At 58.0% G+C, this 17,466-nt stretch overlaps 1 protein-coding gene across 1 annotated transcript in view; it reads right to left on the reverse strand.

Moving 5' to 3' along the window:
• Positions 1-17,466, reverse strand: part of LOC119096064 (ecotropic viral integration site 5 ortholog-like) — a 96,792-nt gene that overhangs the window by 41,427 nt on the left and 37,899 nt on the right. Inside the window, 1 exon segment of the mRNA XM_037218924.1 lies at positions 7,340-7,468. Coding sequence (XP_037074819.1) covers positions 7,340-7,468 — 129 coding nt within the window.

Below are 17,466 nucleotides of genomic sequence, written 5' to 3' on the forward strand. Positions count from 1 at the left end.
CACGGAGCGCGGAGCACGGGAACAAGGAGCACGGGAGCACGGAGCACGTGGGTGCCGGTCCCAGGCCCCGCATCTCGGCATTATCAGCCGGAATCGGAAATCGCTCCGCAGACGACGCGCGCCGCTGCGACAGACCGCCAGACCGGCGCCGCTCCCGCTCATTTCAATATCCGGAAATAGCGCACCTGACGATCACGCGCGCGGAGACTGCGCAGCGTAATATCTATTCATCGATTCGGCGGCGCGGCAGCGCGCGGCCGGGGCGCGCGTCGCGCCGGGCATTGTTTTGGCGCGCCTCCGCCGGTTCCGCGGCCGCCCCGCGGCGCCGTCCGCGAGGAGTCCGTCCGCACGCGGCGCGGAATCCTCACCGCCCGCGGCCGGGGCTATTGTGGGCGGCGCCGGCGCGCTGGGTAATGACACCGGCGCGCTGCCGGCCGCCGGTCGGCGCGTCGCTCCCGAGCCGCTCACGTCGCAGCCGGCCAGCGGACGCCGGACAAAGGCGCCTCTGTGCCGGCGGGCGGCGGCGCCTGCAGCGGCACGCTGCAGCCGCACGGAAGCCGTGCGGACGGAGGGATGACCGGCGGAGACGCTCGTGTGGTGGTGCCGACGGGGCTGCGGGTGGGACGCGGGGCAGGGTGCACTAGTTGGTGAAAGGTGGGAGACAGGGGTGGGCACCGCGCACAGCCTGAGTGAGGGCGGTGTGAAGCCCAGCTGCAATCGTTGACAGGTGCACCGGCTCGAGCGGCAAAATGAAGAAAAGCTTGTCAGCGCCCGCCTTGAGACGGCTCAGGCTCGCCGGTCCGCTGAGAGCTATCGGACCGTTGGGAGCACCGGGGAGGAGCCGGGAGCCGCCAGGAGCACCGCCCGACCCCAGGGGACCTCGAACCGGTGCCGCCCCGCCGCCGCCGCCGCCGCTCACCAGTGACTCACACACGCGCACCGCGGAGTCGCACCGCCCACACTGGCGGCTGGGCAGCGGCCGACGGCCGGCGAGGCGCGGAACAGGCCTGCCATCTAGCGGCACAACCTCGAGACCAGCCGGCGGGCCGGCACGTTCGTCGGCCTGGTGCGAGTCGTAGCGAGGTCGACCCGAGCGTTTCCATTCATGAATGCCGGCATAACACCTGGTATTTTACCACGAAAGTGCATGCTTGCTGTACTCAACAGTAATTAAGCCTTTGCACTATTCAGTGAATGGTGGTGTCGAAGGGGACTACTGAAGAGCCTCCGAGAATGTCCAGTGCCCGAAAGGACGCGAACTGACATTTTCGGCGTGAGTGACCTGTGAAACCACCAATGGCACAAGCCAGACGACCATAATTCTACTAACACTTAGCTTGATGGTATCTGCAAACAGTATTGAGATCCTCGTGGATTGGCTGGAATGTGGGATGGACACACATCCTGTCCTTTGGTAACCCCATGCATCATGCATCGGAGCAGTCCGTAGCCGTTATTTTCTCGAGTACTGGGACATGTCATCTGGACAGCCGTGTTACGACCCCTCTGCGCCTGGGGACTCCTGCACAGAAAATAAACGTTTCCGTCTGGCAATCCGATTAGACGTGGGCTGAAAAAATATCCGCAGCGACAAGCCGTTCAGACTCAGTCTCTCCAACGAGGCGGCCTGACCCACAACCCGAAACCCGGCGCCACGTCATCGACAGAAGGCATTACAGGCGGTGCGGAGGCGACTGCCGCACGTGTCCAAAATATAAAAACGTGAACAGGCTGCCAGATGCTGCATTCTCGGGCTGGACATTCCATGATGGCCGCGGGCCATGCGGAGCCTCGCGTGACGTCACGTCGCCCGCGGGTGTTCAGTGTCCGCACGCTATGACTGCGAGCCCGGACTGTGAGTGGCATCCCGCCCCGGCGAGGCCTTGAGGCCGTCAGTCACACGCCCGAGGGGGGGGGGGGGGCGCCGACGCCCGAGCCGAGCTCCGGTCGCCGCCAGCGGAGGAGGAGGCGGCGGCGGCGGAGGCCGACGCCACAGCCGCCCACACCGCCCGGCGATCGCACGAGCACCGGCGTATATTTACCGCTGGCCGAGCCCGTCGGCCGAACCGGCGCCGTTCAGCTGGTAATGCGATCCGGGGTAGGCCGGCAGCAGCAGCCGCCGCCGCCGCCGCCGCTGCGCGGGGTGGCGCGCGCTGCGCCGGAGGTCGGCGCACACCCGCGGCGCGCGGAATCGGGGCTGGCGATCGGTGTCGGCGAAAGTCGGCTGCGTAGGCTCGGACGGACGGGTACGAATTGGAGCAGTTGTCCGTGATTTATCGGCTGCCGCTGTTGTCTGGCAGACAATTCGCGGCGCGGTTGCTAATGCCATGCGAGTGAAGCATCAAATGAAATTGGTGTGAGAGGTGAGACCGTTTCCAGGCGATGGCTTTGCAGAAATTTGAAAGTGAGTTCGGTTTACTCGTACTCGGTGACCGACACATGATCCCGTCCTTCCGTCAACATAAGAGGAACGGTGCCTGCTGCCTGACACGTCACATCACGTTTTATTGCACAACGTCTTTCCAGAGGGAACGGCCGGCAGTAAATTAGCATTCCCCAGGAATATCGTCTGTTCATTAACATAAGCGGACGAGCAATGCCATGTTCGCACACCGCATGCCACGAACGCGCCGGGAGAGCTCCTCACAGCCGGCCGCCGGCCTCGGAAGACAGTCAAACGTAATGCCGGTTTAATCGAGGCAATCGCGTGGATTTCATTGCAGCCATTGTCTGCTGATTTTACGAGGCGACCCGACGGTTGACCTCTAGTTTACGAGCGGCGCCTGTCCCCCGTGACACGCCTATAATGCGGCCATGACAGCCGGCGCTCCGGTCCCGCCGCGGTGGAGGACAGATCCTCCGCTCCGGAGAAAGGCGCGGAATGTGTGGAACTGAAAATATGGAAAGCTGCTGAAGACGTGCTATGAAGACAAAGCGTATGGAATGAATGGCTGACAACATCGGTGATGTGAACGGAAGCAGCGCGGTGTCCATTTCAATGGCGAGTTCTTCGTGTCATGGCAAACCGGAGAACCTCACGCAGATTAGGTGTCGTTCACGGCCCAGTTCGCATGTTTCTGGGCGGTTGGAAGGCCCGGTCAGTTCGGGAGTGACGTCGTTATTAGTGATCAATAGTCTGACCGCTATTGCCTGCCCCTGCCAGCCAGCACCTCACACCCGAGGTGAGACAACGGCGCCGTCAGGCCCAGAGACGGGAAGCGGGCGCGAGGCAGACGGACCTAGCGCGAAAGGATCGCGGCTAACGCACCACACCCAAACTTTTCTACCCGCTTTCGTGATTTCGTTCCACTTTGCTCCTTCTAACCGGCGTGGCTAGATCCGCCCCTGGCGCGGCGCACATGAACTGGTTCGCCCGTTGACACCCACCCGAGACGCGTCATTGGTATGCGCCTGCTGTTGTTGGCCCGGACGCTATTGTCCAGTGGCGTGGCGCGGCGCGGGACGGACTTTCACGTCGAGCATGCCGCGGCGTCACGTCTGGAGGGCTGTGACGCTGCGCGGCCGTGTTACGTAGGCCACCAGCTGGGTGACGATTCGTCACCGGGTGGGATGCTTTTGTCCGCGGGTTGTCGCTTGTAATGGAGATCGGCACCGACAAACTGCTGCATATCTTACGGAAAACCGGATGGGAGAACGGAAATGGGCCATAAATAATGCCCAACGCAAGGGAATGGCGCAGCGGAGCAAAAAAGACGACGATAAAAACAGCAAAGTGATATCACCATTACGCTTTGGCTGCGAACAAAGCGAGTAGGAATACCAAAAGATGAAATTAAACATTTTTACAAAAATCGGAGCAGAGTGGGCGGGGTCGTGCAGGGTCAGCGAGCTCGAGCTGCGTGTGACCTGGACAAACTGGGTCGCGGTGCAGCCGGACCGGCTCGGCGGGGTGCGTCGGGCCGCCACTTCCTGTGACGTCACCGGACCGACATCATCGGCATGCGTGTCGCGGTCGGGTCGGGCCCACGCTCGGCCCCGGGGACACGGAGGGCCGACGGACGGCGGATCCCGGCCCGCGGGGAGCCGTGACGCCACGTGACGGCGAGCTCTGGGACTGCTTTCCCGCCTGTACCGATTGCCCGACTGCCATCACTGTCCCGACTGCCCGGGCTGCCCGACTGCCCCGACTGCGCCGACTGCCTGGGCTGCCAGTGCGGCCCAGACTGCCCGACTGCCCGGGCTGTCCGACTGCCTGGACTGCTCCGACTGCGCCGACTGCCTGGGCTGCCAGTGCTGCCCAGACTTCCCGGACTGCCCCGACTGCCCGACTGCCCGGGATATCCGACTGCATGGACTGCCCCGACTGCCCGGGCTGGCCCGACTGCTGTCGCACGCTAGTCGCGAGAACCTTACCCGTGAAATCGTCTGCGAGCGCGCCACTTTCGCAGCTTTTGGCGCCATTTAAGCGGTCCCGTTAAATTTCTCAACCGCAGGCATACTGATCCCTTGATGCATGATCTGTGATAGCAGACGGAAGCGCTGTGCCAGGCACCGTATCAAGAAGCGGGGCTTCCGCAGCGGTATCGCCGGATTACCCCTCCGGTCCTGACGGAGATATTTCAGCGGGTGCAATACGGATCACGTGATCGCCAAATCTTTCGGCGGGGATCCGAGCAAGGAAAGGTCGTTCGGTATTCACCTCAGCCGGGAGAGGGTGTGGGCAAGACGGGAGACGCTTGGCCGGGCAAATGAACGGCCGAGTGGACTCTGAGCGATCACGTGAGGGGATTATCAGAGACTCAGAGATAGAGGAGTGACCATGCGTGATTACATACAACGGCGGCGGCGGTGCCAACGGCCCAGCATGGGTGCAGAACGTGGCCCGCCACGTGACAGAGGGCGGACGAACCTGAATACATGCTCTGTGTTGTTGAAGCGGCGCGCCTGCTGGGTTGTCATTAGTCGCAGGTAAAAGTTCTGTGCAGATAAGCAAATTTGGTCACTCACACCCAAACCTGGCATGTTCTGGCCAAATGTTGGAAAGGCAAATGTAGATTACATGGTGCTAACAAACGCGCTCCGCACTTTTTCTACGCGTGGGCAACCCTGTCACTGGGACTTTTAAATAAGCAAGCTGACCATGAGGCACTCAGGCAACTAAACTTCGCCCATCAAGCGCAATCTTCCGCTGTCGGGGTCCGGCACCGTCGCCGTTCTGGCGGAGCGCTCCGGCCGTCGAGCCGGGGGCGTCCAGCGCCGACCACCGGGAGGTGTTAGCCGACCACACCAGCCGGGGCGTCCAGCGCCGACCACCGGGAGCTGTTAGCCGACCACGCGAGCCGGGGGCGTCCAGCGCCGGTCACCGGGAGCTGTTAGCCGACCACACCAGCCGGGGCGTCCAGCGCCGACCACCGGGAGCTGTTAGCCGACCACACCAGCCGGGGCGTCCAGCGCCGACCACCGGGAGCTGTTCGCCGACCACGCGATAGCCGCATTGTTAGCCGACTTTACTGGGCCATAAAGCCGCCTCAGCACATCTCCCGCACGCGTCGTAACTTTTCACACAACTGCCCGGGGGGCAGCAGTGCTGGATGATAAGGAGCGGTTCGACAAAGGGCGGCGGACGGCCCGGCGACCGAGCTGCCATCTGGTGGACGTTTTCCGACCGTGTATCTAAAGCGCCAATCAGACCTCAGTGGTCACCGGGGAAACAGCTGGGCGCTGCCGGCGCGTACTCGGCTACAGTGACTAAGCGGTGAAGTGGGGAGGGCTCTCAGCCTTTACGACCCGCTACTGGAGTCAGCAGAGCACGCATTTGTTAGCTGACGGGAGACGGGGGAGGGGGCGGGGGACGAACGCCGGGAACGGCCAGGTCTCCTGCCAGGCAGTAATTGTGAACTGTCGATCCGCGGCCGCCCAGCCGAGTGCGCGTACCGTGTCCCGAGAGCGCTCACAGATGTCTCTCAGGTAAAATAAGGCGTGCAGCATCCGCACACAGGAGATGCGGTGCGACATCTCTGGTACCAATAAAGAACCGGTTACACAGACCCGGTGTCGGGGTCTCAAGCATGCGCTGATGTATGGTTTTGCTGGCGGTGGGCATCAAACGACCAAGGCCAGTCTAGATACAAAAGCCTTCAATTAAGCAAGCTTTGAAAGCGCCGGCTATTGTTGAAGCGATACAATGCAGGCCCGATCCAATTATGGCTGCAGCAACACCCCAGGGGCAGCTGTTAACCGCGGACGCCGCCGATTGCGCTGCACGCTGGCGCCGGGATAGGGTCAATGTCGATCAATGAGGATCCAGTATCATTGAATAGAAATAGGAGACTGATATCTGATTTCTACATCGGTGGTATCGAGGTTAGCACGAAAGCAACGAAAGCATCGTTGGCAGGCGCAGACTCCGGAACGGAAGCTTTTACGAGTTATTGGGCAAGACAACTTGCGACAAATAAGGGTTATCAGAAGGCAGTCGGATGTCTCATTAAGAAATCACTGAGAATGATTGGACGTCGGCCATAGTTTGGTGGCGAATCTTCCACACCTAGAAGTCACAAACCTTCGCCTGGAGAAAATGTTCGACTGTCTTGCTCGGTACTTGAGTTGAATTTGAAATCAAATATACTTTGAGAAAACAATGTTCGGCTGGTATTCCAGTTCAACTATCGCCATGCATTTCATTTGAGGTAACTCATAAATTCAAACAATCTATCCATAACTATATTCGTCATGGCACGACAACCGTTGTGAAAATGAAAACAACGCCACAACTTGGGCTGACCATATCGGCGGTACATCCAGTCGCACAGGCCTCCACTTGGTCATAGTTCCAGTTCTGGGCGTGACCATGAAAGACAGAAAACTGCAAGCCAGTTGGGAAATTCCATCATTATAGTGCTACAGTTTTCAATGACTCCTCTCAACACGCGTGCATAAAGCAGGTAGCGTGATAACGTGTTCTCACGACCTGCGGCGCCGCCGAATGCTGGTGTCATGAAGATGTTGCACCCTCTCAGAATGCAAACTTTTCCCATCCACACCTTGGGTTTGTCGCCCGGTAAAAATGTATGCATATCAGGCATCATGATTACTGAGACCGGGCATCTTATCGACCGTCCTTCCTGGCATTAGCTAACGTGGACGGCCATGATATTCCTACGTGTCCATCGACGCAATCCATGATTGACATCACTGACAAAAGTGCCGCCAAAAAACCATGCACAAAGCCCTGGTGAAAGGCATGCTGCCCGTCCACTGATTTTTCTAGGTGCGCCCCCACGAAGCCCATAATGGCGTGGTCGAAGCGGCGCTGCCGACATCGCCACCAGCAGGCAGCAGCGTCCGCGTCCACACGGGGAAGGTGGTGCCGCCTCACCTGTTGGCCGCCTCCAGTCGCGCCAGCAGCTTCAGCTCCTCCTGATTGGCCAGGTTGTTGTTGTTGGCCGGGGTCGTCTCCATGGCGACGGCCTCTGACCCGGCTGAGGTCACGCCCGCCGGCTCACATCTGGAAAGGGGGCGCCCGTGCTGCAGAGGAGGCACACACACGCACACGCCCGGACAAAAGCATAGGCACCCCAGGTGGCTGACTGCGATGGCGTGAGGGAGACAACAACAAAAAATTGCATGGATCGTGAAATGGGAACGAGGAAAGAACTTGCCTAGATTGCAAGAACTGCGTTGTGAATGATACGTGATGTGAAAAACACGTCTTTTGAACTTTTCTCGGCCCCAGCATTCCGAAGTTACCAGCTGTGAAATGTACCGCTATGCCGAGCACACGACACCAATGAGCCTTCTAAGAAATTATGAGCTCCAAAACGACCCCTCAAGGCTCACCGGTGATGAGATCAGTCCTGAACCGCGCTAAAGTTGGGCTGACATGCGGAAACTGATCGAAAAGAACGGGCTTTCGCCAAAACACCGCGGCATGGTATCGGGGTGAAATGTGCGCAGCAAGCTGGTGACATGCGAGGCACGAAGCGAAGCGTGACATTTCAACTGCACAAGCATTTGAAGAAGCGTTTCCACACTGCAAGACCAAGCGACACGCAAGGCGACTCGCCACCGCTCATGCCCCGTGGCCATCAGACAGCACTTGCCATCCCATTACGGCCTATGCAAACTGTCCATGCGTGCTCTTTCTGTCTGCAATTGCACGTCATATTGCACGTCATATTGCACGTCATATTGCACGTCATATTTGGGTGCAAATATCTGACGCCCAGTTCGATTGGTGGATGACGTGGGAGCTGTCGATGCAGGGACGATGACCAAATGACACGAACGCAGGGCTAGGCTTACGCCCGCATAACTGGATTTTTCCGGACGCATCCAATCTCATCTCCGCAGCGGGAGGAGAGGAGAGGGGAGAGGAAGGAGCTCGAGGACATCAGAGCCGAATGCCCTCCCAGGGGGCCTCCGACACGTGGCATCCAGCGGCCTCGTCGAAGGCGACGATAGCGCCAACCGTCATTTCCGACCGCCATCGACGCGGCAGAAATCGAAGTGACAGGAAGCACCCCGGCGAGATCGACGCGACCGAACCGAGCGCCGCGCGTCCCGGAGCTGCTGAACGCCGCCGCAACGTGTGGTGTCCGCGCCGACGGCTGACGGACAGACGGCCGGGGACGCGCAGACGACAGATGGATCAGGTAAAGCTACGCTCGAGGGAATGACACCTAATGCGACCTTGGTGGGCGACTGGGTGACGTGTGTTGGTTATGGAAGTTGCTACTGTGCATGCGCAACAGCATTTGGACCGGAATTTTTATGTCTCATCGTTGTATCGGCACTTAACGTCTGCACGCTACGTATTTTGCTGTTTCATGCAGGAATGCCGATTTCACTTGATTGTTCTCACACAGCAGCCTCGTATTTACCTTCGCAACGCAAGCGTGGCAAATGAGCCACTGCTCAATGACGGCACACGCATTACAACCTAAGAACAGCGCGGTTCCTTGAGCGGAGCGACCGCCCGGTGACGGCGACCCGTGGAGGCTACGAGAGCAGAGCCAGACGGGAGAGGGTTGAAAACGGAGCCTGGACCACACGCCCCTCCGCCGACCCCCGCTGATGACGTCACGCTGACTGAGGCCAGAGGTCACACACCGTCAGCGGGTCGGGGTCATGTTCAGAGTTCACGAAATTGTGCAGGTCGGGCTAACTTGGAAATGGGGGGATGGACAGAACGTGTCAACGAGAGTGAATCCACGGTGCCGTCTCTGCACTGCGCTGTGCCCGGTTAACTTCCTTCGAATCGCACTCCCTTTGATACCACGTCAATCAAGACGACATAGCTCGAGCATGTCGGTTGGAAATATTATTCGTCAGCCAAGAATGAAATCTGAAACCACCGTAACATTTTGGCGTCGTCCATGCTGCTATGCTGCCGGCAGCTGTCACCGGCCGGGCCAGCGATCAGCACAATCTGGACTGCCACCAACCCACGAGCCGGCCGGCACGCTCCTGCCATCTATTGGAAGCGGCAAGTACTAGTGGAGCGGAGGTCGCGCTTACCTGCGACTATTGTTAAAGCCGCCAGGTGGCAGTCTTCGCTTAGCGGTCATTAAGGGAAGGGCTGAATAATCTCAAAAGGGACGAGCATGCGCGCAAGCCAGCTTCTCGGTATCCAACGTCCGTGGTAGCATCCTAAAGGTTCACTGTCCTTTTTATTCCCTTAACTTCCGATGGTTTATAGCTTTTGGTTCACAGGATGGGAATAGCTTTTAAGGATTCCGTCGAGAAACCGTCAGCAGCGAAACGCTGAGAGATTTAGCTGTTGGAACCGACATATTTTCACAGCAAACGTCAGCGGTAAGAACAGGCATATTTTCGCAGTAAAACCCTACGACACAAACTTGAAGCATAATTACTTCAGCACAGATCACACCAGCTAGAGGCTCATACAACCCGCCCCGCCCACAAATATGACGTCTCTGACGAGGCCGACTGGAGCTCTAAATAAGCGGCATGTTTAGGTGGCTGGGCTGCCAGCGCCAGCGCAGACACTCATTCCGCTATTTCTGCCACTTGGCGTCATCACAACACGACGGTCATGGGAGAGCAGAAAGTCACGGACTCCCAGTGCCAAGCTGTGAAATCGCTCATCTCTTGTCAAGCCACGGGAAATTGGGGTCAACATTGCCCTTGAGTGAGTGTTCAGGAGAGCAGTCCAAGACACAAACACGCGCCTTGTGCGTATTGTGCGCAGAAAACGCGCTCTACTGACACCGATTCCAGTTCGACATGCGTGATGGAGAGGTGCCATGCCGCCAATGAATGAGCATATTCACGCGCTCCGCTACCTCAGATCTGCCAAACAACCGCGTAACTACACAGCTGTGTCCAATGGACTGCCGCATCGTAGGCCGCGTTGTGCAGATGGGCTGCCATATCGGCAACAGGTCGCACCGGCACGGGTTGTCATATCGGCAGCGGGCTGCGCCGGCACAGGCTGCCATATCGGCAGCGGGCCGTGCCGGTTGGGCTGCCATATCGGCACGGGTTGTCATATCGGCAGCGGGCTGTGCAGGCACGGGCTGCCATATCGGCAGCGGGCCGTGCCGGTTGGGCTGCCATATCGGCAGCGGGCCGCCCAGGCACGGGCTGCCATATCGCAGCGGGCCGCGCCCGCACGCTTCTCTATCGTCCCCGAGCCGCGCGCGTTGGCGCACAAGCTATTGAGGTCACTGCTCCAGAAAGGAAAGTGAGGCCGGTCGGCGCGCGTGCGTCCGCCCGCGGCGCCGGGTCGGCCGGGTCACCAAGGTCAGCCGGGGTCACACGAAACGGGCGCCTCCCGCGCGGTCGGGAAGGCCGCATCCCACGCGCCACCCGTGAGGCTCTGCGTACGTTCGCCGAGCCGCTGGGTCGGCTGGTCGGTCATGGCAAGGGCGCACCCAGGAGCAGTGGGGACGGGGAGTCAGAGGGACGGAGTTATTTGTTGTTATTTCCTACAAGTGTTGACCGGATGGGGCTAAGCAGATGTCATGTGGTTGAGTTTCGGCGAAATCCTATTAATATTTTTGCTCGGTTCATCCCTGCGCTGGGTAACCCCTTCACACATCACAAACCAAGGTCGGCCACCGGCGGCGCATGCGCGCTAACGACCTCCCGTGCGCCCTTTATCAATGGACAGGACTAAGCTGGATTCCCGGCGGAGTATCTCTGATCTATCAAGTCATCAGAGCCAGTCAGCGGCCACCATCGCTCTCTCGCCGACCGGTCCGAGGCTCCTCAGAAATGGCTTGGTCGTCGTCGGTAATTGCTTCCAGTCACCGGTCAATGCGTGGGTCGTCTGCGTTTTCCACGGTATTTAGCCGATATACCCAATGACCTCCTGGTTAGCCACTAGATCTCACAGAAAACGGACTAGCGGTGCGGCGATGTGGGTTATAGCGCCGAGAAGACAGCCGGAAATAATGAAAATGCGGCCGTCATTTTAGAAAATCCCCGAGAGAATCCAGCTTCGCGCCGTTTGGCTGCCGACGGCCGGGCAATCTGTGCACGTCACGATCTGTCGGCAGCAATCGCTGCGAGAAGCCAGCCGACAGTTTCAACTCCGCCAACAGATCAGAGTCTGTCGGCGCTGGCCAACGTCAGCAGCCAGGCGAAACATATGCCCAGCGACTGCTGGCGGGTCGGATCGCTGGTCGTGTCGGACCAGCACCCAGCGGAAAAGCCGGGTTCTCGCCGCTGCCCGGGGGCTCAGTGAACTCTGCGACCTGTGACAACTGTTATGGCGCATTGCCAAGGTCGTAACTGAAGACGGTATCCCGTTTGAAGCAGCAGTAACGATGGAATGGCGACAAGTTCATCAGGATGTGGTGTGCTCCTAAACGAAATTATTTGCGAGGGACGCCTGGAGCTTGTGTGTGAGCGTGTTTTCCGGACATGCTCGCTGATAAGTCGTTTGCCAACTTATTCTTAGCAAAAAGCTAAACAACACCTCAACAGATCACCTACAGCTTCAGCACCAAATAACATGGCATGCCAAAACCAAGCAGACGTACTGCGGTATTTGCTTTTACTTCGCATAAACAAACATTTTGCAAAAAACGAGAAAATACAAATGTTTGCATGACGCTATAGCGAGAAGAAACATATTGAAGAACCAGCCATCGTGTTACAGCCTTGGTTGTGGGATAGCGCAGTAAACAAATAGCTTAAGCCTCGCCGCGATACAATGGACCGACGCGGATCCCGTTACGATTTTCAGGGGATGCCTCTCCCGCACGTCGTACAATCGCACCAAAGCTTTCTGTAGCCTATGGGGCATTCGTTGCACGTGTTTAAACACCAAACAAATGTTTGTAGCGTTTCTGACTTCGGAGCAGCGGCGCTTTTTGAGGAACACTGCACGGCGATCTTCGGCCGGCGCGCGGCGGGCGGTGCGTGACGATTCCGCGGACCGCGTGCGGCGGACGAGTGCCACATCAACGGAGCCATACATCAAAAGCGTATGACAAAAACACATGAAATTGCATGTCATTGCGGTCAGCATTATCAAAGACTGCGCCTCTTAAATTTTGTGTCGCTACCAGGCATAATGATTGGTCGTATGAGCTTGCAAAGCTGAAAAAGTTTGATTTTCAGGAAAATGTGACTTTGACCTGGCACAATGGGGTCAGTTATTTGGCTAGTAACATAACATGTATTAACAACCGCAATGTCTGGTGGAGAACAACCCACTTATTTTTTTCTGCTAGGTTCTATCTTTGTTAGTTTAGAAACGGCAAAGGAGGGGTGATTGCGTCGCATCAGTCCGCGTTATGAAAATCAGCGAATCAGGGTGAAGGTTAAAACACAACCATAGTACGCGGTTACGGGTTCGGCTAATCCCAACCACAAAAAATGTATGAGCTACCCAACGCGGAAAACTAAGTAGGGCATTGCATTCCACACCTGTAAAAATCCTGTTAAGACTGCGCTGGCAGCCGGTATTGTAATCAAAGGCGGCACCAAAACTACCACGTGTACATTGTTCAACGATGATTGTTTTCTCACCAGCTGACGCCTTGGTGTGAGGACCGTGCGAACCCCAGTGAACGCCTGACAGCTCCTGCTCCACCGACTCGTGGGACCCGGTGTAGCTCGGCAGCGGGGACGACACGTGATGCGGTCAGTCCTCCCACCGTGCGCCGTTACGCCAGCTCTCTCGCTCCTGCAGATGTCTCCTCTCGACCACCACCTGCCGCGCTGTCCTGCGTGGCGCAACGCCGCTCCCCGCGGGAGCCAAGTAGCCAGCGCCTGGGTAGCGGCCGTGATGTGGCGACGGCAACGGTCAGTGCCGCCGCCGAGCCGTTGCCCACCCGCCCCCTCCCCCCCCCCCCCCCGCGCGCTCGCCACCGGTGTCGACCGCGCCCATGTCTCTTCACGCGCCGTGCGTGGCGAAACCGGAGCGGCGGCGCGCCACAAAGGGCTCCGGCGCGCCAGTTACGCCAGCGTGTTGGTGTAACGCAGCTGGGCCACCGGCGGCAGGTGCGGCGGCGGCGGCGGTGGCAGCGCGCGGGTGGCGAAACCGACGCGTCGCTAATGAAATGGGCCGTGCGGCGTACCCCGACCCGACCACGCCCGTCCTCTGCGGGTGACCCCGCCCCTCCCCCTGCTCCCTCCCCAGCCAGCTGGTCCGCCTAGGGGGATGACGGGGCGGGGCGCACGGTAGGGCTCGCATGCCAGCGTTCATTTGTAGCACCTTCGTGACAGGTGGCGCTGGCAGCACGACACTGGGACTCCCGCCGGAAGCACTCGCTACAGATATGGAGCTCTGCCAGCAACTCGGCCCCATTGCGGGTGCCCTTATGAATACACGCAATTCTGGTGATGGTTGTTGTCTGTTGCAAAAGCGCGCTTCTTTTCATATTTCGAATCATTATTTCAATAACATCGCGCGCATAATTTTGTAACGGGGGAGTATTAGTTTAAAAAAAACACGATCGCAAGCATGCACAGTGGAATCCTTGAGGTAAGCCGGCACATAGTTCGGTGGTGAATACCTGAACACGCGAAAGTTTGCACGCCTTTACCACAAAGAAGTCGTTATTGTTGATAGCTGTGGAATAAATGAACGCGTCGTTCAAGCAATTTCTAACACTGTCTTTTCCAGGAACTTAAGATCAACAGACTTGTTACCAAGCATGTATTGTGGTACAGCTGGACGCCTGTAGCCATGAGAGAATTCTAGGAACCAAAAGTGACTTATTACATGCATTTGTAACTTGCACGCTAGGCATTTATCACCTGTAGTGACCAGTGGAGGCTGAGATGTGATGCTTTACCATATGCCTGTTCCGCTCAATCCCCCCTCACAACTTCATTACAAACTCGGGTAACGGTGTTTAGAATGATTTAGCGTCGACAGCGATACAGCCAATTGGCTTCACGCCACACAATCTCACTGCTGATAATGTTGACGGTGCTCTGCCATTGGTAAACCGGGTTCAGAGTCAGCTGGAACGTGCCAGTGCTCCACACAGCTGTGATGACCCCGCCCCGCAGCGGCACATGTGATCGCCCCGCCCAAAATACGCCGTCAGCAGAGCAACAACAACCGGAGGTGCTGCCAGAGCCGTGTGGCCTGCAGGGGAGAGGGGTGCCAAGCGGACAGGTGTGCTTTGGCAGGCCACCAGAGTGGTCGGAGGCGGAGGGGCATGGCTGCCCAAGTCTCGAGTTTCATCCGTCTGGGAAACATGCCCAAATATCCCTCTTCGGACGAGCTGCATCGCTTTTTTTTAATTGAAAACGAGGGCACGTTGCATGCTGTCAGAACGACGCGTGATAAAGTCCCTCCCAACAGCTCTAATATTCAAGTCTGGGCCCTCAGGGGCGCGCAAAACACATGAGGTGACAGACGATTACACCAATGTACAAAAACAGCGACAAAAATAACAGAGGCCCATCGCTGTCCCATCGATCCATCCTAACACAGCTGTAAGCGTACTCGCCAATCTCACCTGCTGTGACCACAGCGCGACATAAGTCTGATCAAGTGTACCCTGGCTTCCCAGTGTCGGCCTGTTCGGCTTTTGGGCACGAAAACGGCTTCGCGTGTTTTGTGGTATTGCCACTTTGCCAGAGGCAATATTTGCCACCCCAACTAATGTTTGTTTCTGTCGGCGACGATGGATTGTAACAATGAAATTGAAGATGCCTTTGATGCCATACTTTCGTCGAAATGTTCGGGGTGGACTCGGTTTACAAATTCTGTTTGGTGCCAGAAAAGGCGGAGAAAAAGGCGGCGTCTTTCGAAAAGCAGGCAGGGATTCGTTTGCGTCTTTGAAAGGCTTGTTAGCGCATCGACACAGACTGAACGGATAGCGAGAAATCGTTCTGTGTTGACAATTTGTTGTTAGAGGCACTCGTGTACCGAATGGCCGCAGTCCCAAGTCTAGACACCGCTCCGTTGGCAGATCTGTCAGCAGTCTCAAAATGCCTGCGGCGCTGTATGAAGGTGCTGAGGGCGTAAAAACCTATCAACGTATCAACTGCATCAACTGCATCAATCAAGGTATCAACTGCATAAACGTATCAGCCCTAGCATTTTGCTTTATAGCAAGACTCGACGGGCACCTCGGGTGCGCACGGCTAAATATAACCCATTTGGGTGAACAAAATTCAACACCGCGGCCCAGTTTGAAGCAGGATGGACCACCGCGTCAGTCAATGCCTGCTTCTGCTAGGTCCCCACGCCTCACGCGACACCTGTGACATATGTGGCGCCTGCAATGTCCATGACTCATGTGACGTATTTGACGCAGGCGACGTACGTGACGACGCCTGTAACGCTTATGACAAGTGGGCCCTGTCGGCTGCACAGAGGCCTGCGACGACAGATGTCGGCCTGCGACGCCTGCACCGCCTGTACCGCCTGTACCACCTGCTCCACGCCCGGCCGGAGCCGTCATCAGCAGGCAGGCGTCACAGTTGGCCGGGCGGGCGCGGCGCGCCGGCAGGGCGTGCCCGGGCCGGACGTGCCCCCAGGGATCGGGGTCAGCGGGTCACAGGTGCGCCACATCGGGGTGTCGGGCTGGCACTGTCGCTCGCCGCGTCGGCGGGTTGACAGGTGGACCGTCAGGGCTTTTTGAGGAGAGGCCTGGACGCCGGCGGGCTTTTTGCTCACTGGTGCCTTCTACCCTGACGCCCCATGCGGGCAAACAAGAATATGACACAGGCAGCCGTCCAGTTACGTGCCTTGACAACAGACGGTATTCTGTTTAAGGCGTCAACGGCTTACAGGGCAATACAACCAAGCTGTTTTTTTTCGCACCGCCCACTGCAGGTTAGGCACTTTTATAGTTGAGCGAATATTGGCACTAGCCATTTTCTGTCACCTACTCTCTATCAAACGCATTAAGGCGAAGCGCTAAGGATGGTGCCATGGAGCATGAAGTAGTATGGTACGAGGCACGCTTCAAAACCATACCACGCTGATCTTACAGCTCACAACCTATGTCAGACTGCATTCATTTCACACGAGATGGACAGCGCAAAGGGTGGACAAACTGACGGGCCAATTACCCCTTCGACGCGGTGTATTGGTCCTGTACGGTGACCACCCACCTCCGGCAAACCTCCGAGCTTCGTTGGACTAACAAACGTGCTAAGCTGCCTCACGCCGCAGCTCCGACTCCACCCACCTCCCGGCGAAGCATTCCGACAGCCAGCGCCGCCACACCGACGCCGCACCCCACCTACGTCACCCCGCCCGCTCCGAGCGAGCGACTGAGGGAGGCGACACCGCCCCATCCCAGCTAACGCGCGGCGTGGGTCCGACAGAGTCAGTCCACCCACGGTCCGAGCCATTCGTTCCAGGCAAGTGCCGGGAGGCGCCACCGCCAGCTTCGCCCGCGGGCCGGCCCGGTGTGACGTCACGCCCACCTCCGGCGGCGGTGTGACGTCACACGACCTGTCTCCTGACCTCACGCCGGGAAAACAGTGGGCGGATGCTGCTGCTGTGTGACAGGCTGGCTGGTGACTGTTCCTGTGTGACAGGCTGGCTGGTGACTGTTCCTGTGTGACAGGCTGGCTGGTGACTGTGGACTACATCCGCTTGGCCGTAATCAGCACCGCCCACGTGACCAGTGTGGAGCGGGGCTGCCTGCAGGAAAGCTCTCCCTGTTGACCGCTGTTGACCGCTTGTTTTTGACTCCAGCCGAATGACTTAGGGTCAAGAGAGTCGTCCGTAAAATAACAGCGGCCCCGCCCTCTGTAAGAAAACGGAAAGTGCTTGACAAATCAGCGCAAAAAGCGTGGTATGCGGAGTGAAATAATCAGGCGGAGAAGATATGGCAACCGGACGTCATGCTGATGTAGATCTGGAGGAAAAGGCCGACGAACGGACCGAAGGCGAGGCCCAATGCCGACAAGGAAACAAGCCATGGGGGAAAACGCTTCGGCGTATAACCCGTTAAACGGGAGAGGCCATCTGGCACATGCGTACATTTTCCTTCCAGTGCCACTGGGTGTATGGTTGTCACCAGGGCAGGGCAGGTGGGCATGCCGTGAGGC

Source organism: Pollicipes pollicipes, unplaced genomic scaffold, assembly GCF_011947565.3.
Source record: "Pollicipes pollicipes isolate AB1234 unplaced genomic scaffold, Ppol_2.1 Scaffold_4219;HRSCAF=4965_pilon_pilon_pilon, whole genome shotgun sequence".
Classification (NCBI taxonomy): Eukaryota; Metazoa; Arthropoda; class Thecostraca; order Pollicipedomorpha; family Pollicipedidae; genus Pollicipes; species Pollicipes pollicipes.